The sequence below is a fragment of the Malania oleifera genome, chromosome 11 (genome assembly GCF_029873635.1).
Source record: "Malania oleifera isolate guangnan ecotype guangnan chromosome 11, ASM2987363v1, whole genome shotgun sequence".
NCBI lineage: Eukaryota > Viridiplantae > Streptophyta > Magnoliopsida > Santalales > Ximeniaceae > Malania > Malania oleifera.
This window is the reverse complement of record NC_080427.1, coordinates 38,491,514-38,518,894: the sequence shown is the minus strand read 5'-3', so window position 1 is coordinate 38,518,894 and position 27,381 is coordinate 38,491,514. Positions and strand designations below refer to the sequence as shown.

Genomic DNA, 27,381 nt, shown 5'->3' with positions numbered 1-27,381 from the left:
ACTCGAAAAGGACCCAAGCACAACCAAAGGAAAGTTATAGTTGAATTATATGTAATAAGGGTTGTGTGTGGTAGGAACATGTTGTAACTCTTGCGTTTTGTTTCTTGCATGATTTCTGAGCAAGAGTTGAGCAAATGTATGCATACTAGGATATATGAGTAAATAGGATTTTATATAAATTTTTCAAAGTTAAAATCAAAGAGTTTGTCAAAAGAATCCTAAACTCAAAATATGCTTTCAAATGGACAAGTTCTTAACATCCTAGTTTTAAGAAATTTTTTATACTTAGTCTCGGTTATGTCAAAACAAGTTTTATGTCCTAAAACCTCAAGAAAGTCAATTATACTTTTATAAAAGGCATACTAAGTATATAAGATATTGAAACAAGCTTTCAAATATGTTTTCGTAAAATAAGATATCTTATATTCATGGGGAAACTTACTTGGACAAGTTTTAATCTTCATTAGATTTAATATATTTCATATACTTTTGTCCAAGAATGTTTTAAGTCATTAAAAGGCTTTTCAACAAGGAAAAATAGAGCAATCGTCAACTAACGTAGTGCAATTGTAACGGCCCAGACCCGCCACGTGGGGCCTGGAGTGTTATGAGACCAATCATAGGTCTCTGATACCTTTCACGTAGCAGAATTAATTAAACAACCTCAAACAAAATACCAGAGTTCTATATTTACATATGCAAACCCATAAAATACAATCTCATTCTTTATATTACATAACTAGGATAAAATATATTAAACATAAAACTATACACATAACCATTTTGGTAACCATTCACAAAAACTAACCCCGCCCTAGGGCTATTTAAGCTCTATCACCTGGATGACTTGAAAAGATTAAATATTTGATGGGGTGAGACACCTCTCAGTAAGGAAGAAATAAGTTACAATAGTGTGTGGCTAAAGTGTTTAATATATAATTACAAAGTATACATATAATTGTATTCCACTATCCATAGCAGCTAAGTACACGCATTCATAAACACATCATTGTCGACTTCTCTGTCTCCCAATTACATCCACACATACATAATTATTTTTACTGATAATTCCCGAGAATAAAGAAGTCTACCCGCCCATACAAGTAGATTCCCTCTGCTCTAGTGCTAACACTAGGGTACTCACCTTCCTCAGTAAACCCTCGGGTTTGTATCCAGGTAAAGTCTCCGAGAATAGGGAAGGTCACCCGCCCATAAAACTGATTTCTCTCTGCTTTGGTATCCATAGATAATTACCAGAGCACTCGCCTTCCTCAGCAAGCTCTCGAGCGGAGTATTCTACTTTACCATAAATACTTAAGTAATTAGGGTTACACGCAACCCATGCCGATCATTTCATAGAGTTCCACACATATGCACATACCACAATCAATCCATGTAGGATATACACATTTTTCATTCTCCCCCACACAGGGTCCATATCCATACAGAATGCAACATCCACACAGGACTCTCATACATGCAACATACATGTCCACACAAGACTATCATACATACAACACACATGTCCACACAGGACTATCAACCACACAAGTTACACGGTTCACACAAGACTAATCATCACACAGATTATAACACAAACCACCCTGTTCATGGTAAATAGGTAAAACAAACTCCTCATACAGTTGTCAATGTTTTACCCCTCAATATAAACATTCATATAATGACCTCCTTATACCACTGTCAACGTTATATGACGGTTATATCAAGTACGATATAACAACCTCCTCATACTACTGCCAACGTTATATCGCAATTTACATGAACCACAGAACAAATCAATAGCAACACCAACCACTCAAGCACATCACGCATCTACCAATACACACAATCAGACAATATCCACAACCAACTAGTATTTTCAACTAAGCAGAGTTCGCAGCCCAAACAGTATTCACAATCAAAATAAATCATCATTCCATAGTACTCACAACGATTTAATTATCAAAGTTGGTTTCATGCCACATGGTTTTTCCCAATATAATATATATTCAAAAATAATATTTTCAATGCCTACACCATTTAGAATAATTTACCTAAATATATAGAATTTTATACTCAAAAAATTAACCAATTTAAAATTAGTAAAAATCTGTTATAAAGTATTTCCCCTTACCTGCTCTTCGAATTCCTGCCTAAACCAAACAAAAAAAAGACCCTATATTCCAAAAATCCTAACTTACTCAAATCTTAGAAAAATACTCATTTAATACTTCCTAGGTTTCATATATTTCAAAATAATAATAAAACATTAAAATATCTCACTTACCCTGGTTTTGGGATGTTTCCCAAACTTCTCAAATAAAAATTTTACTCCACCTATGTTGTAGAGAATCTTCCCAGGAGTCTCGTGGTAGCTTTCAATCGTTGAATCGGGCTAAAACCGAGCCGAATTCGAAGAAAGAAGGCAGATAGGCCATTTTTAGAGAGAGAAACAGAAGAGAAAATGAAATTCTTCACTAAAATTATGAGTTTTGCCTATTTATAGGCAACTTGCCACGTGGCCTCGTCGATGAGACATCTGGACTCGTCGACGAGCCCAAGAACACAGTTCATAGACAAAATCGGGAGCTCATTGACGAAATTCAAAAATATGAGGTTCAGAAGATTGCTCGTCGACGAGAAAATTAAGTTCGTCAACTAGCACTTGCTTATTACCCTTTAAAATTTCTTTCCCCTTTTTTCTATTTCCCTTTTTTTCCTTATTTTCGGTATTTGGGGCATAACTTTTGATAGAAAAGTCCAAAAAGGAAAATCTTGGGGTGTATAGAAAGATAAGAAAAACTCTCACAACTTTCATGTTGATGACCTTTTTTGATTCAGGACACTCGTCGACGAGTGCAGGGCATTAGTCAACGAGTCACAGGCAGGAACTAGTCGATGAGTGCAAGGCACTAGTTGACGAGTCGCAGGCAGAATGTTAACGATTGCTAGCAAAGTGTGACTAGTTGACGAGAGCTGGGTGTAGTGGTTTCCAAAATAATAATAATTAATTAATTAATTAGTAAATATTAATTTAATAATATTATATTATATTATTATATTATTTAATATTATAATATTATAATATAATCTTTATATATATATATATATATATATATGTGTGTGTGTTTAAAAGTTAACCATTCCTTCAGGAAGAAGGAAAGCAAAGGCATCTCTCTCTCTCTCTCTCTCTCTCTCTCTCTCTCTCTCTCTCTCTCTCTCTCTCTCTCTCAATTTCTTGGCGATATGTGCGCTGATCGAAGAACGAAAAATACTCCTAGGTTCCATTCTCGACCACCAACATTTTAATCGAAGTGAATTTGTCGTAGGAGCATCGTAGGCACCACTCTTGGGGTGAGGTAAGGGGAGTAAATTATGTCAAGAATATTTATAATTTAACCGATTAAACTGTAATATGAAATTACAGGAATTATATACACATTTTTTTGAGTATTTTGGCATATGGAAATTGGATTTTGGATAATTATCATTATTATTATGAGTTAATTAAATTGGGGTTTGTGAGCTTAGGGATTTTATAATAATTGTTATTTTTAAGTTGAACCTATTGAATTAAAGTATTTGATTTTTGGATTATTGTAGTAGATTTTCTGAATAATTTGACCGGTTAAAATTATTGATTTGATTTATTATGCATATTTTGTAAAGAATTAAAGTAAGTAGGGTTGGTTATCTTCGGTTTCCTTTAAATACATATTTTGAGTAAAATAAATTGTGGAGATGATTAAACTTGTATTTTCAATAAAACAGATATTGGGTATAAAACGACCGGTTTTCCAGTAGTTTATATAATTATGAGAAAACTCAAATCATGTGGCATGAGAAAGAATATTATTGTTTAATTAAAGTTATGAGTTTATAGTATGATATATTGATATATTGAAATCTGTGGGTATTATACTATTTTTGGAACTGTGGAAAAGAAAGTAAAGTATAGAATATTATTATTATTAAATTGCAATGTATTGTTTAAGAACTCTGATGGACCATAGCGCACTCGGTACCATAGCTACAGTAATAAAGAGTTAGTGTAACCACACATCTCGAGGAGAGTGCTAGTATTGAATAGTTGATTGGGCCATTGAAGTGTAGAGTTCCCCCTAGAGTCTAGACCAACATAGGAAGGTCTGTTGTACTAGCAGAGATGGAGTATAGTTGACTTAGCCTGGTGGCAGGCTGGCCATTGCAAAGTCTAGCCTGCGGGCTACACAACCCATCATGGGGGGAAGCATGTCGTTTATTGATTCGGAAGTGAGTTCTTGTATTCATATTTGTAGATTTAACCAGAGTATAACATAGTAAAGTATATGAAAATAGAGCATATTTAACAAAGTATAACAGAGTAGAGCATTCCAAAGATTACAGTTCACAGAGTATAGTTGCAAAGTATTTACAGTACACAACTTATAGTTGCAAAAGTATTAACAGCTTACAATTTATAGTATTTATATAGGCGTGAGTTATAGTTTGTATGTGACAGTTATTTATAGTAAAGTATTAAATGTATTTTATACTATGACATTACATATGATTGGAGCGAGGGAAACTCTCTGCCCGAGGGCTTACTGAGTAAGGTGAGTGCCCTAATAAGTATTAGTTGTAGTCTCACCCAACTAAAAGGGTAAGGTTACGGCGTGTAATCTTCCCTATTGTGATGCCCCGATTTTCATACCCTTTTTTTTCATTAGATAATAAATCAATAATCACATCGGCCACGTTAGAATCTCTAATATCATATCAACATAACTTGACCCGAAGTGGGATACCGAGTAAAGCGTCATGCAATCAACTCTAACAGTGGAAGTCATCATTTATAAACCATTCAGAATACAAATTGATTGCGCATCTAAATTGCATAATTATGTGTTTAAAATCATACATTAAAGATTATATTTTTAATTAAACGCTTAATTATATTTAATAATTTAACACTGAGCTCGAATTACAATATTTGGATCATTGCTCAATAATTTACAAATTTTTAGTAACTTATTATTGCAGGATAATTTTTCGACATGAAAGTCAAGATTAAAAATGTGCATGCGTGTACGTGAGCTAGAGTTCAAATCAAAATCACGTGCATGAAGCCAAATATCGAAGATCGGACTGTGAGCCACATGCCTGCAAATGACGAGTCATGCACACAGTTGTTTGAAGTTGTGTGCGTGTGTAAAAATTAAAGAATTGGTGCTACACAATGTGATAATTTTTTAAATTAAAAAAGACATAAAAGAGAACCAGGTGCTGTGTGAGAAGACTATATGGGCTTCATGCACATGAATCCGTATCATGCAATGAAAAGTGGGCAACAATCCAAGTCCGAAATTCGCTAGGAGACAGCCTGAATATATTTCGGTATTTTAATCATAAATCTTTCATCTGGCATTGGATTGGTGTGATTCAAGTGGCATTGGAACGCTTACTAATATATCTATAATTAATTGTGAAATAGTCTTTTTCTAATTCGAACTTTTACTAGGACAAAATTGGGCTTGAAAGTGAAGTTGTTGCACTAGGCCATGTGCAGTGCTTAAGGAAAAAAGGAGTCTTGGGCCACCAAAAAAATGGCCCATGCACCTATCTCAAGAGGAGACACGGCTAGGGAAAATTATAAGAGGGGAAATAGGATATTTTATAGAGGAGGAGGGTTTATGGGGGAAAAGGGAGCAGTGGGAAGCGGCGGTGCGTAGGACAGTAGAAGACTCTCGGCCTCTCTCAGATTTTCTTCTATCTCTCTCTCTCTTCTCTCCTCTCCCTTACTCTCTCATCTCTCTCTTTCTTTGAACTCAATTTTGTTAAAATTAATTTTATTGTTAAGTTTTTAATTTATTCAAAGTTTGGACTAATTTTTGCTTAAAAATATTTTGTTTAATTTAAGAACTTTCTTTTTACTAGATAAGTTTATGTTTAAATCTCTCTCTCTCTCTCTCTCTCTCTCTCTCTCTCTCTCTCTCTCTCTCTCTCTCTCTCTCTCTTGCATTTAAATTCTTTTTGAGCATTATTATTGTTAATTTCAATTTTTCTTCTTATTTAAAGGTTTTATAGGGATTTAATTATTTTCTTTGGGTGTTTTTATCATTAAAGTTAGTATTTTTATTTAGAGTGTATTCTTGTTTGGGTTTGCGTTTAAAGTTAATATTTTTATTTAGTTGAATGATTGTAGGGTTTAGTTCTTTCATTATTCTAACACTGAATCTGGTATTTATTGAAGTTATTTCATGCATATTTAATTTTTAGTTAGAATTTAAATTCAATTGCAAAAATCTCAAAAATCCCAGGAAACTGAATCTGAACTAATGTTCAGTAAATTTTTCTTTTCTTAATTTCTTTTGGAATTATATGAGTTTAGAATTAAAATACATTCCTTGAGGAGACGATTTAGTCTTTAGACTAAGTATTACACAACTGAACTCCTATACTTAGGAAAGCTTCCGAACTGCTCATTTTTAAAGTGAGTCAAGTTTTTGGCGTCGTTATCGAGGAATGTCAGTTTTAGTTTTAAACTAGTGTTTTCCCATTATTTTAATTTTTCTCATGAAAAGGAAAAATAAAAATAAAAAAATAAAAAAAAAATTGAGTTTTGATATATATATATATATATATATATATATATATATGACTGCACCTACACCACGCATGCTAATGGATTTTTTGTAGCCTACACGAACCACACAATCATCTGGCATCATATTGCCAGAGAATGCACAAAATTTTAACATTAAACCTAAAATGATATCTATGATACCTCAATTTTATGGGATGGAGTGTGAAAATTCGTATCAGCATTTAACTGATTTTGAGCTTGCATGTGTTACATTCATAGATGAGACTGCTACTAATCAGGCAGTTAGATTGTGTCTATTTCCTTTTTCATTGAAAGACAAGGTTAAGACGTGGTTTAATTCTCTTAAGCCTAATTCTATCTCTAGTTGGGCTGATATGCAAAACGAATTTCTACATAAATTTTTTCCCTTACAGAGAACTCAATTTTTGCAGGAATAGATCAGTCGATTCATGCAAGGAGTTAATGAGACATTTCATGAAAGTTATGAGAGATTTAGAGATCTAGTTAACATGTGTCCCCATCATGGATTTGAATCATGGCGCCTGGTAAATTATTTCTACACTACATTGACTCCTGAATCGAAACAGTTCGTTCATACTATGTGTTCAGGATATTTCTTCGACAAGGAGCCTGATGAGACATGGGATTTTTGGATCATTTAGCTAACTATGCTTAGCAGTGGAACACTAGGATTGACAGAAGACCAACTACAGCTCAACCATTGAGAGTAGTAAATGGTGGAGAGTGGTATGAACTAAAAGATGATTTTTATGTTGAAGCATATCTGGCTGAACTCACCAGAAGAATGGAGGCTATGGAGATGGAAAAGGAAAATAGTATAGAGCAACTTTGGAATCAACCTTCCCAATCCTATGCACCCCCCTTATCAGCCGTCATATCATCAGGCTGCCCTTCAGCATCAGTATCAGCCACAACTGATCTCTCAAAGCTATGCACCTTTAGGATTTCAATCTAATGCAGCACCTGCTCCACTAGGGAAGTCTGTTGAGGATGCCTTTTAACAGTTCATACAAATTCAAGTCACAACTAACAATCAGTATACTCAGGTCATAAATGAATTGCGGAACACCATTAATGAGATAAGCACACAGTTGAATATCTTAGAAAAAAGGGAATTTTCGGTAGAACCTCAGCCTAATCCTCAAGAATACTAGCACCAATAGCAACAGATATATAATGTTTCTCTTCAGACAACGGAGGTTGTTATTACCACGAGAAGTGGAAAAGAAGTTTCCCAACTTGAGATATTCATCGACAGACCAATAATTGTCCCAACACCTAAAGTTATAACTGAGATAGATGAGGTCAAAGAAAAATCAGAGGGAGCGAGCCCAGAATTGAACAAGTTAGTTAACGTGGATACGAAGACCAGTAAGGAGTACCAATGTAACGACCTGTTTAATTTACTACATAATTAACCACATTAAATGTCCTGATACCAATAACTAATGATACAGCAAAGTCGACTCGAACCCGTGGGTAACGGGGACACGCCTATCATACACAGCGGACACCTAAGCAATGGTAAATGTAAATTTCATTCACCCAGCCATAAAATACAATACCAGAGTTACTTACATTCCACCATATTTTTCAAAAACGCCAAAAGATAAAACTAGGATCTTACATCAAAAACCTACTGACCCTAGTTCAAAACTCACCTTTCTAGCAAGGTAGAGCAATTGCCTCAACGGCGCGGAGCTCAGTCCGCCTGTCTTTCTAGGTTCCCTGAAATGGTTTAAGCTGGGGTAAGACACCTCTCAGTAAGAGAAATAATCTAAATACAGTTGTATTGAACATGAATATTTGCGTGCTATAATAACTATACAGTACATATTACATGTCTGAAAACACTGATAATTTCATAACTGAATAAACATACAATTTTATAGTTATACTAAATCATATTTTATCTCACTATTCATAAAATTATCCGAAATAACTAGTAGTACTGAAAGATACCCAATATGAATAGCTAGCTAGTGTCATGTATTACCCCCCATGAAGGATTGTGCAACCCGAAGGCTAGACCCGACAATGGCTGGCCGACCACTACCGACTCAAAAATGTCTATAAGTACGATGGGCCCGCCACACCCTGGTCCGGAATCGCCAAGTGGACGCCTACAACTCTACACTGAAAGTCACATCGACTATCCATCTCCTACCCCCTCTACTGGCAAGGGTAGTTAGCATATGTCTAAACTGAACTGAATTGTATAGCCACGATACCGTACTCTTGAAAATTGATCTGAACTATCATTCGGGTTCTGATAACATATAGTACATGATCATATATTATTTTAACATAAATATATTGATAGTATTTTCTGAATTCTGTCATAACATAAATAATCATAGCCTTGTGCCGGATAACATACACAACTGCGGCGTTGGGTCGGATGACATACATAACTGTAGCCTTGCGCTGGCTATCAATCATGGCTTTGCGCCAAACATATCATAAATACTAAACTGAGCATATATATTGTTTATCATATATTCTGAAACCATAATTTCCTGTATTATCCATGTTATTTCTGAAAATAACTATAAACATGTCTTTTCTGTAAATCTGACTTAACATAATACAATATATGTGAAATAATATTCATGCCACACATATTGAATAAAAACGTGAAATATGTTCTAGAATTACATTTTTTGACATTTTACACTAAAAACATATTCCTGTGTAATAGTAGTATTTTCCCAAATATATATATTTTCCCAAATATACTCATACCTAATACATGCTTTCTGAAAATTAATCTGCTATTAATTAATAATAATTTTCATGGAAAATTATTACTTTAGTTTACTCCCTTACCTGACTACTAAAAAGCCCCTGAAATAATTTGTCCTGCACCCGCAAGGTTCCCCGCTCAATACGCTGAAAACAACATTGCCCCAAACAAAACTTCAGTATTTCTTCAAAATGCTACCTTTTCTACAATTGTAAGGATGCTAAATACTCAATAAAAAGCCTAACCCTGAACCTATGATGGAGTCCAAGTTAGCCCCACCAACGATCCACTCCAGCAGACTTAAAGAGAACTTCCCAAGGGGTAGCGTGGTGCCTTCAGATCGTCGATCGGGCAAAGAATGAACCCAAAATCTTAGAGAGAATGAAGGAGAACCGAAGAGGAGTGAGAGAGAAACAATCTACTTATTTTATTATATACCCTCACTTGTGGCGGAGGAATACTGTGGTTACATTCAAAGTTCTGGGAGATCACATATATAAAATAAAATTCTCCCAAAACTAAAATACTACTTACTAACTAAACTACCACATGTACTGACTAACCTGCAAAAGAAACATTTTATAACCACTTACAACGCCCAGATATCCGTATCCACGACCATCATTTGGAACATAACCTAGTACAAATACATCTGTATTTATATACCAGTATCTCACAATACCCAAAAAAAAAAAAAACCACCAAATACAATCCCAGCCTGGGCCTTCAAGCCCGATCTCTAGAAAAACCTAAAAAGTTGTTAATCCACTAGGGTAAGAAACTTCTCAGTAAGGGTGAAATAAATTATAACAATGTGTGACAAATGAGTTATAATATTTATATATCAAAATAAACTGTTTCTTATATAACATCAATAACAACTGAGAAAACGTGTCATTAATAACATCACTGACATCTAATATCATACACACATCCAATATGTACAAGTACATAATTTTTATGCAGGCAAAAGTCCCCAAGGATAAGGAAGTTTACCCGCCCATACAAGTAGCTTCCCTCTGCTCTAGTACTAAAAAATACCTACCAGAGCACTCACCTTACTCAGTAAGCCCTCAAGTGAAGAATTACCTCGCTTCCAATATACACATCTTTAATATTTTAAAGGCGAAGGTTTCCGAGGATCGGGATGTCTACTCACCCATACAAGTAGCATCCCTTTGCACTGATACCAAGAAATTACCTAGCAGAGCACTCGCCTTTCTCAGCAAGCCCCTAATGGTATGTTTACCTCACCGTATGCACACACATGCATTCACAATATGATATATCATTATTATTATGTTTTAATTAAATTCACATGCTCACAACACATCCACATAGGAATCATGCATCTCACTTTTCGTCTTCCAATGTCCTTAGTACGTGGCCCACACAGAGCAACCGCGTACATGTCAATACGTGGTCCACACAAAGCAACCGCGTACATGTCAATACATGGCCCACACAGACACCTACATACTTCTTATCTACACGTGGCCCACACAGACACCACTACCCACGCATGGTATATAACATGGCCCACACAGGCACCACCATTCACACAGGATACATAACATGGCCCACACAGGCGCCATTATCCACACAGGATATAACGTGGCCCACACAGGCACCACTCTAACTTTCGCAACACGTGGCCCACACAGGCACCACTATTCACTAGTATCCAACCCCCATGACCTACCCGTAGTACATTAGTAGAATAAGCTCCTCGACTTGCCAATGTCTTACCCCATATAAATGACAATATGACAAGCTCCTTGACCTGCCAGTGTTATATCATGATTTATATCTAGGCAATATAACAACTTCCTCATGCCAACGTTATATTGAGATGCATACAAATAACCACACTTGTTAGTTTACACAGACACATCAATGCCTTACCATACAGGTATCCAAGATATCCACATTCCCACAAAGTAATCCAACAGATCAATACATTTCCACACATGAGTCAAACATAGCAATTCATTCATCATATCATAATCATTCCAAACATCCCCACATACAAACCCAAATACTACAGTAATTCATATTCAATTTATTAGGAAAAATTGTTCTCATGTCACACGAATTTAATATCATATGCAATTATCCCAAATATAAACCTTAAACAAAATCATCATTTTCTAGTACTCAGACGTTTTAAAAATCATATAGATAAATAATAAATTTCATATGCTCGTAAATGACTGGTTCATTTTAATAAAATACTGGTATAATTTTATTCCTCCTTACCTGATTTCCTGAACCACGCTTGCAGGGTTCCCAAAATTATACCTGTAGCGCTCACCCGAACTCTGATTCAATCAAATCAACTCTAATAAAATATTATTTTAATATTTTCTAATTTAAAATAATTAAATAACAATTAATTTCTAAATAACCCATTTATCCTAGTCTTGGGGCTATGCTTACAACGACCCCATGAGAAATCTGCTTCGTTAGACTTGTAGAGAATCATTCCTAGATTTTCGTGGCAGTGTCCAATCGCCCATTTGGCTTAAAATTTAGGAAAAATTGAGGTAAGAGTGAGAATTTTCCTTACCTTAGGAGATATGCCTACGTTACTCCTACGACAAATCCACATCGGTAGAAATGTCGGTGGCGGAGAATGGAGTCTTATGGTATTTTTGGATTTTCAATTGAGCGAGAATCCGCCATGAAATCGTAGAGAGGGGAGGAGTGGAGAGTGTAAGCTGAGAGATTTTTTTTTCCCTTCTTTTTCCTTTCTGTGCGTGAGAAACTTTTTTTTTTTTCATTCTTTTTCCACTTCCTTTTGCTCCAGGAAGCTTAAGCACTAAGTTTTCATTTTTTTTTTCTTTCCTTTATCCATTTACCTTATACCTTATTATATAATAACTTTATATATACTATATATATATATATATATATATACACCCACAATCTTCAAATTTCTTAATTTAATTAATTTTCTTAACAATAATTAATTAATTATTTTTTTTTGGTCGTTACATTCTTCCCTCCTTATGAACTTTTACAAAACTCTAAAATTACTTAATTATCATTATACCACAAATTCAATATACTCCACAATTTTTAGTAAGCATATGAATCTAAAATCAAATCAATCTTTAATATAAAATCATACCTGCTCCTACACCACGAGCAATATCCTTATCAGCCAGAACCATGGTATACAAATGCGCTGGACCACCACGAGGCAGTGGCTCATTTCTTTGGTGCTAATCAGGAGCGGGTGCGTTGTTCAGCAGTTCTCGACAATCTCGGGCCATGTGGTTGTATTTGCCACACCGGTAGCACTTAATGTTCTTAGCTAGGCATTCTCCCCAATGCCTCAACTTACAACAAGCACAATATGGAGGTGACGAATCGCTCTGATGTCCTCGATCACCTCTATCAGATCTTTATCCCCCAACATATTTGTCCCTCTTCCACGAGCCCTGTCTAGCATCATTAGAAAAACTAGGAGGCATATGCCTCTTCCTCTGCTCTGCCATCTCTGCACTCCTCTGCAGACTCAATTCTGCCACGGTGGCTCTATCCACCAACTCTAAAAAGCTCTGTAGCTTCGTGAATTCTCGGCTTCAATCCCCTCTCAAACCACCTCGCCTTCTGGAACCATAAAAGGTGCAAAACGGGAGAGCTCCATGAAGTTCGCAACGTACTGCTACACAGTAAGTTGCCCCTGAGTCAGGTGGAAGAATTCTTCTACCTTCGCAGCCCTGGTGATGGCAGGGAAGTACCGATCATAGAAAAGCTCCTTAAATCGACTCTAGGTCATATCCGTGGGTACTACCCGCTATTCCTCTAGCAGCTTCACTGCTTGCCACCAACGCTCAGCCTCTCCTGTTAGCTTAAAGGTAGCGAAGAGAACATTTTGTGCCCCAGTGCAAGATAACATTGCCAACATTTTCTCCATTTCTTGCACCCAACTCTCTGCTACAAGTGAGTCAACACCGCCCGCAAATGTAGAAGGTTTCTGGCAAGTAAATTGGTCAATCGAACAACCCTGGTTCATAGGTGGGCAATTCTGTCCTTCAGAGTCTCGCCTAATTTCTTCCCGAACCTGCCAAACTAAACCCCGCAGTAGAGTGGAGGTAGCGATCTCTCCCACACCGGCAGCTCCTACATCATTCTACTCTCCAGCATCAACATCCTTTCCCCTAGAATCCATCCTGTGGATAGGACAAAAGCGAATTTAGAACCTTCATATCACATTAGGTACAGTTATAGAACAACGAATTAGTTTAACATTTAAATCCTTTAAAACACCAAACAACCACCTTATCCCCAAATTAACTTAACCTTCAAGTTCTAATTTTGAGTTCCAGTCTCTCCGCTCAGAAACATCACCCTCAACGGATTTATTGTGGTTTTCTAAAACTGGCCGGATTTAGAAACTCACAGAAGCCCATCAAGGGATTTCTCCCTCTAAGCTACAAGGCAAAACTCAAAATCTCTTATCAACAACCTAATATACCCATTCCTATCCTTATCCTTATTCGTACCTATACTCTAGTATTAATCAATCCTAAAGTCTGCAGAACTTATAACTTAATGCTTTGATACCACAATGTGACGCCCCGAACCGGCCAAGTGGGGCCCGGGTGCCACGTATTCCGATCACTTGTATCTGATACCATAATTAACATTCACACAGCGGAATATAAATAAATGACCTCAAATAAATACTAGAGTTCTATATAACAACCCAAAAATAAACACTGCAATACCCAGATATCCGTATCCATAACCATCATTTGGAACATAACCCAATACAAATACATTTGTATTTATATACCAGTATCTCACAATACCCAAAAAAAAAAAAAACCACCAAATACAGTCTCAGACTAGGCCTTCAAGTCCGATCTCCAAAAAAACCTAAAAAGTTGTTAATCCACTAGGGTGAGACACTTCTCAGTAAGAGTTAAATAAATTATAGCAGTGTGTGATAAATAAGTTTTAATATTTATATATCAAAATAAACTGCTTCTCATATAACATCAATAACAACTGAGAAAACGTGTCATTAATAACACCATTGACATCTAATATCATACACATATCCAATATGCACAAGTACATAATTTTTATGTAGGCAAAAGTTCTCGAGAATAGGGAAGTTTACTCGCCCATACAAGTAGCTTCCCTCTGCTCTAGTACTAAAAACTACCTACCAGAGCACTCACTTTACTCAGTAAGCCCTCAGGTGAAGAATTATCTCGCTGCCAGTATACACATCTTTATTATTTTAATGGCAAAGGTTTCCGAGGATCGGGATGTCTACCCGCCCATACAAATAGCATCCCTTTGCACTGATACCAAGAAACTACCTAGTAGAGCACTCACCTTTCTCAGCAAGCCCCTAATGGTATATTTACCTCGCCGCATGCACACACATGCATTCACAAAATGTTATATCATTATTATTATGTTTTAATTAAATTCACATGCGCACAACACATCCACACAGGAATCATGCATCTCACACTTCGTCTTCCAAAGTCTTTAGTACGTGGCCCACACAGAGCAACTGCGTACATGTCAGTACGTGGCCCACACAAGCACCTATGTACTTCTTATCTACACATGGCCCACACAGGCCCCACTACCCACATAAGGTACATAACATAGCCCACACAGGTGCCCCCATCCACACAGGATACATAACATGACCCACACAGGCGTCATTATCCACATAGGATATAACATGACCCACACAGGCACCACTCCAACTTCCATGACACGTGGCCCACACAAGCACCACTATTCACCAGTATTCAATCCCTATGACCTACCTGTAGTACATCAGTAGAACAAGTTCCTCGACCTGCCAATGTCCTACCCCATATAAATGACAATATGACGAGCTCCTCGACCTGCCAACATTAACTAATTAATTGATTAATAATTTTAATTAATTAATTACTTTTTATTTATTATTTTTTCCTATTTATTTTAATCATTTTAATTTTTTGGGTCTTTACAAATACAGTTTATCCATTATGTATAATATGTTTTAAATTACTGTGTGGCTTGAGAATATGAATATAGTTCAGAGACATGCTTTATAGTATTTTTTAAAGCTATGTTTTACAGAATATACAGACAGAGGAAGTATTTTATAGTAATTACAAAATACCATGATTATATAGTTGATACAGATACAGTTTACCGTACCATGACATATAGTTTTATAGTTCATTTTTGAAATACAGTTGATACAAATACAGTTTATCACATCGTCATGGTTTATACAGTTATTACAGAATCATGGAAAAACAGATAGTTGTATATAGAAATGTATTATATAATATCAGACTTTGATGGACCATTACAGATTATAGAGCACGGTACCGTTGCTACATATAGTATATAGAGTGCAACCACCTATTCAGATAATACGTGGTATAACAGTCGATCGTATAGAGCCCACGAGTGGACAAACTCCCCTTCAGATATGGGTTGAGGAGAGCTGATTAGACTGATGGAGTATAGTGGTTTATCCTGGTCAGTCAGCTAGGGTAGATCCCGCCTACGAGCCGTACAACCCTGTTATGAGGGGTTAAATCATGACACACAGTTATCCATAGGGAAGTTTTCAGTTATTACTATGTTTATACAGATTTACAGAGACAAAATATATATATATATATATATATATATATTAGAAGTATTTTGAGTAGAAACCTAAAGTACATATATGTTGAGCAACAGGAAAAAGGTGATGGTTTATATTACTAGTATTGTATTTACAGATTCAGTGATACATGATTATATAGTAATAGATTTTCACAGTATTGTAACTCAATTGCCACACACTAGCAATAACATATTTCGTCTTACTGAGCGTTGGTTCATCCCAATTACTTTAACATTTTTCAAGTGATCCAAGTAGGCGAGTAGATCAGGCTCGCAGATAGAGGGGCCTCAGTATTGCTCTGATAGTAGTGTGAGTATTTTTGGGGGTATTTTTGTATAGCCCTAGCCAGTTGATGGTATTCTGGGAAACAGTCATATATGTATATTTTGGGAAACATTTTAGCACTCTGGTATTGTATATAATTATATACGGTTGTATTCATTTAATTTTTGCTTCACGTTGCTTAGGTTGATGGTTGGGTTTAATTCAGTTTGGTATCAGAGCATTATAAATGTTATAGTATAAAATAAAAAATAAAAAAAAACCCAAGTTAAATAGTAGGTCGTTACAGTACTGATAATTTTAGATTATTAAATATCTCATACGTCCTTACTTTTATAATTATGTTATGTTATTAGAAAATGTTAATTTAGGTGTAATCCCAAGAGGGGAGGTGAATTGGGTAATTTAAAATTTATGTCACTAAAGTTCTAATTTAGATGTCAAGCAATTCAGTATTTTTCAACTTATCAATTTTAAAGTGTCATTTAATTAATCAATCAATCTTACCCAATTACTATACTGATGTACTAACCAGTTAACACATACACAACAACCACAGAATTAAATGCAAGCGGAAATTAAAAGAGTTAAGGGAAAGAGAGATGCAAACACAATTTTTACAAGGTTCAACCAACTTGGCCTACATCCTCACCTTAAGCAACCCACTCAACGATTCGACTAATCCTGCTCCTTTAATTGGGACAAAGTTTCCCGTTACAATTTGCTACTTACAAGAGGCATAGCTTCCTTTTCACCTCGATTCACAACCTAAACCGTCAATACAATAAAAATGATTACATTTTTCTGCAAAACTCAAATGCTCCTTAACAAGCTAATGAGTACAATTGAAATCTTAATATATACTCAAATGATATAATATGAAGCTCAATGAGTGTATGTGATGTTGTCAATGAAATTCTTTTAATAATATTTGTATAAATATAAATATGACTATTTTTCTTCATAGATTAAATTCAACTAAATGATCTTTGTAAAAATATATGTAACATAGTTTAGCTCCAAAGATCTAAATCAATCAGTTTTGCTCCAAAGATCCAATCAAATATGTTTTGTAATACTTGAGCTGAGATGAAAACTTTAAATAAAAGTGAATACTTTCAAATATTTAAACTTTGATAAACCCTTTAAAAATCTCTTCACGTAAATATATATATATATATATATATATCTAAAGAACTCAAGTTTTTGCTCTTAAAAAATTTTACAATAGGATCGTGAGAGTATAAAACTTTGTGAATAAAGATCTATATATCTAAAATGATACTTTGATTACCAAACCTCAATACTCAAGTTGTTTGCAAAAGATATGAGTGAACACCCTTAGATCTTGAAACTTAATGCACGAAATGCCTAAACTTGATGTGAATGCTTAGGAGTGCAAGCAAAAAGTTTGTAATACGTTCAAAGTTCTCAAGAAGTATGCAAAAAGTGTTGCCCTAGGGTTTAGAGGTTATGTTTATAAGTGTTCTCGCCATCTGAAAGATTTCTGGCCATTGGATCATTTAAAATAAAAAATTTATGTTCATGTCCGCGTTGGAGTGTTGTTTAATGCAACGTACTCATCGATGAGTGCACACGTTCGTCGACGAGTGTTCAATACTCGTTCGTTGACGAGAACATGAGTTCGTCGACGAGAGGAATGTCTGAGATTTTTGAGTTCTCGATATTATTTTGTCAACGAGAACAAAACGTTCGTCGCTTAGCGGCTTTTATGCGCTCGTCGACGAGGCCAAGGATTCGTCAACGAGCTGCCTGTTATTCAGCCTGATTCAACCTAGGTTAATGCATGTGAATGTGTCAAGAACAACATGCATCCTAAGGTCAATCTATATGCCATTTTGAGCTTCCAACTATATCATGTGAGATATGTAAATACAATCAAACCTAAAACGTTCATCGCTAAGTGACCTTCATGCGTTCGTCAACGAGGCCAAGGATTCGTCGACAAGCTACCTGTTATCCAGACCGTTCAACCTAGGTTAATGCATATGAATGTGTCAAGAACAACATGCATCCTAAGGTCAATCTATATGCCATTTTGAGCTTCCAACTATATCATGTGAGATATGTAAATACAACTAAACCTAAATACCCATTATACTTGAAAAACTTGAAACTTGCTTCTTCATCCTTTTGCTATTTAAGTTCCATGGAGTGTGTCAGGTTGTATATGTTTTAATCCTCATGGCTTTCATGACTTCCTTACCTTCCGTACATGTTAAGTAATGTTCTTGTTCAAAACTCAATGCACATGTAAGATACCATGTGATTTGTCATTATCAAAACGAGATTAGACTCGTAGAGTCAACAATCTCCCCCTTTTTGATGATGACAAATACACGAGCAAAAATTTTGGGTTTAACCTAAACAGGGCCCCCCTAAGAATATGCATGATAAACAATGTTGCAAAGTAATCCAAACAATATGTAGAATAAAAACAATAAACTTTTTAGGATTGTAATTTGAACCATTTATTCTCCTTTTGTCCTGAATTAATTTGTCCCCCTCTGTCCAAATATTATTGTGAAATATTTATCCCCCTTGGTTTCAAAATTAATTTTATTGTGGGATATTTCTGTTCTGAATTAATTTTTAATTTCTTCCCCTTTGTTTCAAAATTTTACTATTGGATATTTCTCCCCCTTTTGACATCAACAAAAAGGTATATAAAAATATAAAAAGTTAAATATTTATTCCCTTTAAAAAAAAATATCTCTCTCCCTATGTTAAACAATTTATTTCTCCCAATTTTCTAAAGATATAGCTATTTTGTTAAATCAAATTCCATGTTGAACATAAATAACATTTCAATCAACATTGATTTAGGTAAGCAATTCAGTTCATTAAAGTTCAAAAATTCATGTGCGCATCAACATGTATTATATATTCATAAAGTATTTAACATGCAATAGTCATTACTTAATTTTAATTTACGTTGCTCCCCTCAGTTATGTATTCTAATATATCTCTAGGCAACTTCTTGACTATGCATTAGACCTAATTCACATCTAATTTGGATAAACCTATCATCTGTAAGTGATTTCGTGAATATATTTGCTCATTGTTCATCTGTGCACATAAACTCAAATTCCACATCCCCCTTTTGCACATGATCACGAAGAAAATGATGTCTAGTTTATAAGTGCTTAGTTCATGAATGTGATATAGGATTCTTTGAGATATTGATTGCACTCGTATTGTCACACTTTATAGGAATTGATTCATGATGCAATCCATAATCCATTTGTTGTTGCTTCATATATAGTGTTTGAGCACAACAACTTCTAGCCGCTATGTATTCAACCTCGGCTGTGGACAATGCAACTGAATTCTATTTTTTGGAAAACCAAAAAACTAAGGATTGTCCTAAAAAATGACAAGTACCGCTAGTACTTTTTCTATCTACTTTACTCGTTCGTCGACGAGAACAGGAGTTCGTCGACGGGAGGACTGTCTGAGATTTTTGAGCTCTCGGTATTTTTTCGTCAACGAGAACAAAATGTTCGTCGCTGAGTGGCCTTTATGTGTTCGTCAACAAGGCCAAGGATTTGTCGACGAGGTGCCTATTATCCAACCCGATTTAGCCTAGGTTAATGCATATGAATGTGTCAAGAACAACATGCATCCTAAGGTCAATCTATATGCCATTTTGAGCTTTCAACTATATCATGTGAGATATGTAAATACAATCAAACTTAAATACCCATTATATTTGAAGAACTTGAAACTCGCTTCTTCATCCTTTTACTTTTTAAGTTCCATGAAGTGTGTCAGGTTGTATATATTTTAATTCTCATGATTTTCATGACTTCCTTACCTTTCGTGCATGCTAAGTAATGATCTTGTTTACAATCTGGCATAAATAAGATACTATGTGATTTGTTATTATCAAAACGAGATTAAACTCATAGAATTAACAGAAAATGAAAGTCCCTCTATTTTATATTTAAGAACTTAAAAATTAATGCTTTAATTAAAATTTCATAAAATTTTTAAAAATATAATAAAAAATTATATTAAATTTCATCAAAATTTACATTATCTGCCCGCAGATAGCCCATATCATCTCTCACTATCCTTCCCTGGGGGAAGTTGGGTATAGAAAGAAATGGGGAAACCGACGGCGCTAGTTGGCTAAACCCTAAGCCACTGATCTTCCAAACTGCGCTTTGATTGCAGCAACATCATTTCTTTTGGGCGAGCACTGTTCGGCTGAGACTTCCTACCTCCTGCTGCTGCTGCTGCTGCTGCTGCTGCACGGCCATGGTAGGTGCAAAGCTTCTAGCTTTCGGTGATGCTTAGTGAACTTCTTTCTGGGCAGTCAGCTTGTTTAAGATAAAACGTAAAGCAGGCGATCTCCGACATGGTGATTGTTGTTAGCTCCCATACGTTGGATTGAATTACTTGGTTCATGTAGTAGACCCCTCCTGCAAGTCTTCGGGACACTCGCAAAACCATCCAAGCTTCAGATTTGGAGGTAAATCTCAGCTCCAATGTATTTCTGCGTTTCAGTTGATCATTTTGTTCTCGCAGTTTTATTGCATTGCCTCCTTGAGGCGACGCTGCTGCCGGCTTGTGTCAATATTTTTAGTTTTATTGTTTATTTATTTTTAATAAAAACTTTTCAATGCTTGGCTTTTACTCGACATTGTTAATCTTTATTAGTGGGAGATTTAGATGACCCAGCCAAGGGTGATTCTCGCAACAGCTAGCTATGATCACACAATTCGGTTTTGGGAGGCCAAAAGTGGAAGGTGCTATCGAACTATCCAATACCCAGATTCGGTTAGTCTTTAAATCTTCAAATCTTTCTGTTCTTCCATTATTCCTATGTTTGTGTCAATGTTTGGGGGGTAGGGGGGGGGGGGTTAAAATAGCGGTCCAGCTGGTTCGTGATTGGGCAGACTGGTCTGGATCAACTGGGTAAAGTCAGCATAATGTCAAAATTTATTTGAATATATTTTGAATTTGGTCAAGAATCCTGTCTTAATATGTAGACGTCTACCTCATTTATTATTTATTTATTCAGTAATTTTTTTTTTTGATAAGTAATAAGTTTATTGATATCAAAATGAGCACCAAATACACAAGGAGTGTACATGGGGTAAACAAATCAAAAACAGAAATTACAAGAATCTAGTAACTCAAAAGCAGGAAAAAATGATTGGTTTCGCAAAGCAGCCAACCAATCCATCAAAGTTGTAAAGAAAAATAGCTTCAGCTCTGAAATGGATCTTTCCTTATCTTCAAAACACCTACTATTTCTCTCCCTCCAAAGACACCACAATAAACAATGAGGAACTATCAACCAAATAAACCCATTTCGATAATGACCAAATATGCCTTGCCAACATGCTAGAAGTCCTACTACAGATTGCGGCATAACCCAGCTCACTGCAAACAAATCCAACACCATAACCCACAAGTCCATTGCAACTGGACAATGAATAAAAAGATGATCAACCGTCTCATTATTACACTTGCACAAGTAGCACCAATCCAATATCCAAACCTTTCTTTTTTGTAAATTGTCAATCATTAAGCATTTCACTAAAGCAGCAGTCCAAACGAAAAAAGCTACTCTAGATGGAATTTTCTTTTTCCAAATACTTTTTCAAGGAAAGCCACAATCTTTGGAGCCCATTAAAATACCACAATAACCTTTAACCAAGAAGCCCTTCTCTCTATCAGATTTCCAGCACATCTTATCCTCACCGAACCCCTTCACCAATGCACCATATATGGTATGCATAAAACCAGTCAAGGCTTCTAATTCCCGAAGATGCATACCCTTAAAGAAACTTACATCCCAAAACAAGACTCCATTATCAAACTTCATAAGCTCAGCCACGCTAGCTTCTTTATCTCGGCAAAATCTATACAAATCAGGATAGTTGACTGCAAGAGACGTCTCACCACACCAATGGTCTTGCCAAAATTTCACCTTAGATCCATTTCCAATATCATATAGAATGTGGCCAAAAAGAGAAGGCCATCCCCGACTAATATTTTTCCACAAGCCAACACCATTTGGACCATTAACAAGCCTAGTACACCAACCACCCCATTCACAGCCGTATTTCACGTCTATCACTTGCCTCCAAAAAGCAGCCTTCTCCATCCCAAATCTCCATAACCACTTCCCAAGCAAAGCTTCATTAAACTATCTTACCTTCCTTATCCCCAAACCACATGAAGAAATGGGAGAGCAAACAGTATCCCATTTAACCAAATGGAATTTTGGTTTATCACCAATGCCACCCAATAAAAAATTCCTTTGAAGTTTCTCAATACGGTTAGCCACAGCAGCAGGAATAGGAAATAAAGATAGAAAGTAAGTGGGTAAATTAGATAGAGTGCTTTTAATTAACGCGACTCTACCTCCCTTAGATAAGTACAAACATTTCCACCCTGCTAACCTTCGTTCTATCTTCTCCAAAATTGGGTTCCATATTGTCTTATCCTTGAATTTGGCTCCCAAAGGAAGACCCAAATATTTCATAGGAAGATTACCTTGTTTACAGCCAAGGATGTGCAAGAATAAGTCAAAATTAAACACCGTACTAGCAAGAACCAACTCTGACTTGCCCAAATTTATCTTTAAACCAGAGACCGCCTCAAACCACATAAATATCACACGGAGAAACAAAATCTGATCCAGATTAGCGTCACAAAAAATTAGAGTATCGTCCGCAAAGAGGAGATGAGACACCACCAAAGCTCTTCCCTCTATATGCCACACCCCAACAACAAAGGAGACAATGGGTCACCTTGTCTTAACCCCCTAGAGCTCTCGAAAAACCCACAAGGAGTGCCATTTATCAGAATGGAGAAATGAACTGTAGATATACAAAAGAAAATCCACCGCTTCCATTTGGCAGAGAACCCACCCCGTTCTAGTAACTTCATAAGAAAACCCCAATTTACATGATCAAAAGCCTTCTTAGCATCTAATTTGCAAAGTAGCTCTAGCACCCCAGTTTTCAATCTATTATCAAGGCATTCATTAGCTATAAGTACAGGGTCAAAAATCTGCCTGTTCCTCACAAAAGCATTCTGTGAAGTTGAAATTATATCTTCCATAACCGTGCGAAGTCTGGTGGCTAAGACCTTAGCAATGATCTTATAACCCCCTCCCCCCAAACAAGACTAATAGGGCGAAAATCCTTTACTTCAATTGCTTCATTTTTTTAAGGAATGAGAGTGATGAAAGTAGCATTTAGGCTTTTCTCAAACTGGCTTTTAGCAAAAAAAATTATGGAACACAGCCATAAGGTCAGGTTTGAGAATCCCCCAGCAAGCTAAGAAGAAAGCCATTGTAAATCCATATGGTTCAGGTGATTTATCATCATTAAAATTTTGTATAACATAAAAAATTTCCGCCTCCTCAAATGGTCTATCTAGCCAATCTGCATTATCACTGGATATTCTTGGAAAGACTAAGACTTCTGGGAATGATCGACTAACTTGTTGCTCAGAGTATAAATTCATGAAAAATTGAGTGATGTAATTAGCAATCATATTTTGATCAGAAGACAAGGCACCATCAACCACAAGGCTCTAAATACCCTTATTTATTCTATTAGAATTAGCCGGAAAAATTTGGTATTTGCATCCCCCTCCTTCAAATGTAACACCCTAGACTTCTGCCTCCAACTAATCTCTTCTAAAAGAGTGAGCTTTCAATATTGATGCGGGGAGTAGCTTGTTCTAACTTTTCCTTGGCAGTTAAAGGATGAGTTTCCTCTCTAACATCCAAGTCATTTAATTTGTTCCTAAGTTACTGTATCTTAATATTTTCTCTATCAGGCCAAATATAACCAAAAAGTGTGAATTAGCGGCAATTATAAAATATAAACCCAAAAACCATGAAATATACACCCAAAATCCCCCTTGGGTTTCATATGGTGCTCTAAGAAGTTGGGTTTCATATGGTGCTCTAAGAAGTAGGGTGGACAATAAAAACTTAAAATCCGAATCAACTTGCTTTCCAAACCAAACTGAACGGAATAAGAAAAAATGGTTAATCGTTTCTCACTGCAGATGTATCATTTAATATTCTTTTTTTGACAACAGTGCCCCTATTCTCTTGCTTTTAGCTTCTTCTTTACCCAAGTTGACAGTTTTAGTGGGATCTTTGCATGGTGCCATTGATTCCAAGAGTTGTAAGATCTTGGAAGTAAATTTGTCATTTCATTTTTACTTTCCCTACATGCCTTATTGACTGGGCATTCTAAGCTAATTCTTGGCTTAAGGTCATTTTCAATAGCAAAACCCCTTGCTACCAACCTGCACAAAACATAAGCAAAACAATATAAGGTTGGCCATATGACAAATGCCAAGTTAAACAATGAAATTTTAAGGGCATTTTTGGAGAAGTGGTGCATTAGGGCAAAATCCTGAACCTTGAAGTCAGTGAAAGAAAGGCTTGGGGAGGTCTAGGGGGAGGAACAATTCTCAGGAAGAGACACAAGACTTTGGAGATTGAGTATAACATATTGGAAGATGAGGTTTTGGTATTTTTGGGCATTCTTGAGTGAGCTTGGGGGGATAGAGTTATGGCATCTTTCTTAATATTGAATAGTTAGTTCCTTGAATAATTGTTTGTATGGTTTATGGTTTATTTCTATGTCTCCATGAAGATGTATCTTGCTTTTTCCTTTTCTTCCTTATCTTCTTCCTTCTTTATACTCCTCTTTCTTCTCACGAGTCATTGATGCCATAGGTTCTTTTTGTTGAGATTCGCCTAAGCGTAAGGGTGAAATGGAGGTATGGAGATGTGGGTAAATGCATGCATGATTTGAATGATATTTATATCTATGTATATGTGTGTGTGAATGTGTAAGTGTGCTGAATACATATATACATATACACACATGCATGCACACACATAGATATATTACATACCATTTGTGCATGGTCCACCGCACTAGCTGCTCCGAAACTACCAAGATAGATCTTTGGGAGGCCTATGGCTTCTAGTGATCCCTTTGAGGCTCAAGTAAGTCAGTGGGTTGCCCTTTCAGGAGATTAAGGAAGAATGAGAGTAAGGAGAGATGAGTGAGGATAAGGAGTTATCTTTCTTGGTGGGAGGGCTAGCTTATGCAAGGATAAAAAGAAGTGGGGGGAATATCTTGGATAATGATAGTAAAGGCATTAGTGATTTTGAATGTGATAGGGTTTACTTTTGGACGAGATTCGGGATCAGCAATTAGCATCGCTATATTTCTGAACTCTTCTTCTAATCATCTTGAAGATTTAACTCGTGTGCTGCTGCTGCTGGGATTAGTATTTTTGATGATGATGGTACTGTTAAAGAGCGAAACGGTAGTGATGGAATGTTACCCATTTTAATTCAAGCAATTTTTGAAAAATACCTTCAAGCTCAAATTTTGTTGGATAAATTGGGCTTTTAATTATTTGGTTGTGGAGCAAATGAACTTCTGCTTGATGGCGGTACAACAACAACAACAACAACAAAACCAAGCCTTAGTCCCACTAAGTGGGGTCGGTTATATGAATCCTTTTCTACCAATTTATGCGATCATGAACCATTTCTTTTGTTAGATTCAAAGATATTAAATCCTTACTCACTATCTCCTCTCAAGTTATTTTAGGTCTACCCCTACCCCTTCTATTGCCCCCCACAATAACTAAGTCACTCTTCCTCACAGGTGCACTATAAGGCCTACGTTGCAAGTGTCCATACCGTCTGAGTCGTCCTTCCCTTATCTTATCTTCTATAGGAGCTACACCTAACTTACCACAAATATGTTCATTCCTTAATTTATCTTTCAATGTTATACCACTCATCCATCTAAGCATCCTCATCTCGGCAACTTTTACTTTTTGGATATTATGTTTCTTTGTCGCCCAACATTCTGATCCATATAGCATAGCTAGTCTTATAGCTGTCCTATAAACTTCCCTTTCAATTTTAAGGGTATTCTATGATCACATAGAACACTTGAAGAACTTTTCCATTTTACCCAACTTGCTTTAACTCTATGCATTACATCATCCTCAATTTCTCCTTTAGCTTGCATAATAGATCCAAGGTATCGAAATCTACAAGTGCTATTTATTTTTTCATCATCAAATTTAACTTTGTCTCCAATATTCCTCCTATCATTACTAAAATTACATTTCATATATTCTGTTTTATTTCTACTTATCTTAAAGCGTCTAGATTCCAAAGCTTCTCTCCATAATTCTAACTCAGCCTCTACTCCATCCCTAGTTTCGTCAATTAATACAATATCATCTGCAAACAACATACACCATGGAACCTCCTTTTGAATACTCTTAGTCAATTGGTCCATCACTAAAGCAAAAAGATAAGGACTCAAAGCAGATCCTTGATGTACACCTATGGTAATTGGAAATTCTCTAGTTTCTCCATCTATAGTCTTTACACTAGTCATTACTCCATCTTACATATCCTTAATGACATCGGTATACCTACAACATACACCCTTTTTTTCTAAAACCCACCATAGAACTACCCTAGGTATCCTATCATATGCTTTCTCAAGGTCAATAAATATCATATGCAAGTCCCTCTTCTTTTCCCTAAACTTTTCCATTAATCTTCTTAAAAGATAAATAACTTCTGTGGTAGATCTCCCATGCATAAAACCAAATTGATTTTCTGAGATCTTCGTTTCTAACCTTAATCTTTGTTCAACTACTCTTTCCCATAGTTTCATCGTATGACTCATAAGTTTAATTCCACGATAGTTATTACAATTTTGAATATCTCCTTTATTTTTGTATATAGGTATTAAAGTGCTTTTCCTCCATTCATCTGGCATTTTCTTAGTTTTTACAATTGTATTAAATAAATTAGTTAACCATATAATTCCGTTATCACCCAAGCATTTCCAAATTTCAATTGGGATGTTATCTGGTCCCATAACTTTCCCATTTTTCATCTTTTTTAGTGCAAACTTAACTTCGTTAACTCTAATTTTTCGAATAAATCTTATATTTTTAGTCTTTTCCTCATTTGACAATTCTAAATTTAAGCTTTCTATTTGGTTTTCGTTAAACAACTTACTAAAGTAACTTCGC

The 27,381-nt window shown here is 35.8% G+C and overlaps 1 protein-coding gene across 1 annotated transcript in view; it reads left to right on the top strand.

Annotated features, from left to right (window-relative positions):
• Positions 1–20,354: 20,354 nt before the first annotated feature.
• LOC131167646 (target of rapamycin complex subunit LST8-1) overlaps positions 20,355–27,381 on the top strand; it is a 54,560-nt gene continuing 47,533 nt past the window's right edge. Inside the window, exons 1-2 of the mRNA XM_058126444.1 lie at positions 20,355–20,785; positions 20,974–21,093. Of these exons, the coding sequence (XP_057982427.1) occupies positions 20,986–21,093 (108 nt within the window). The 5' untranslated portion in view covers positions 20,355–20,785; positions 20,974–20,985. The remainder of the gene's footprint in view (positions 20,786–20,973; positions 21,094–27,381) is intronic.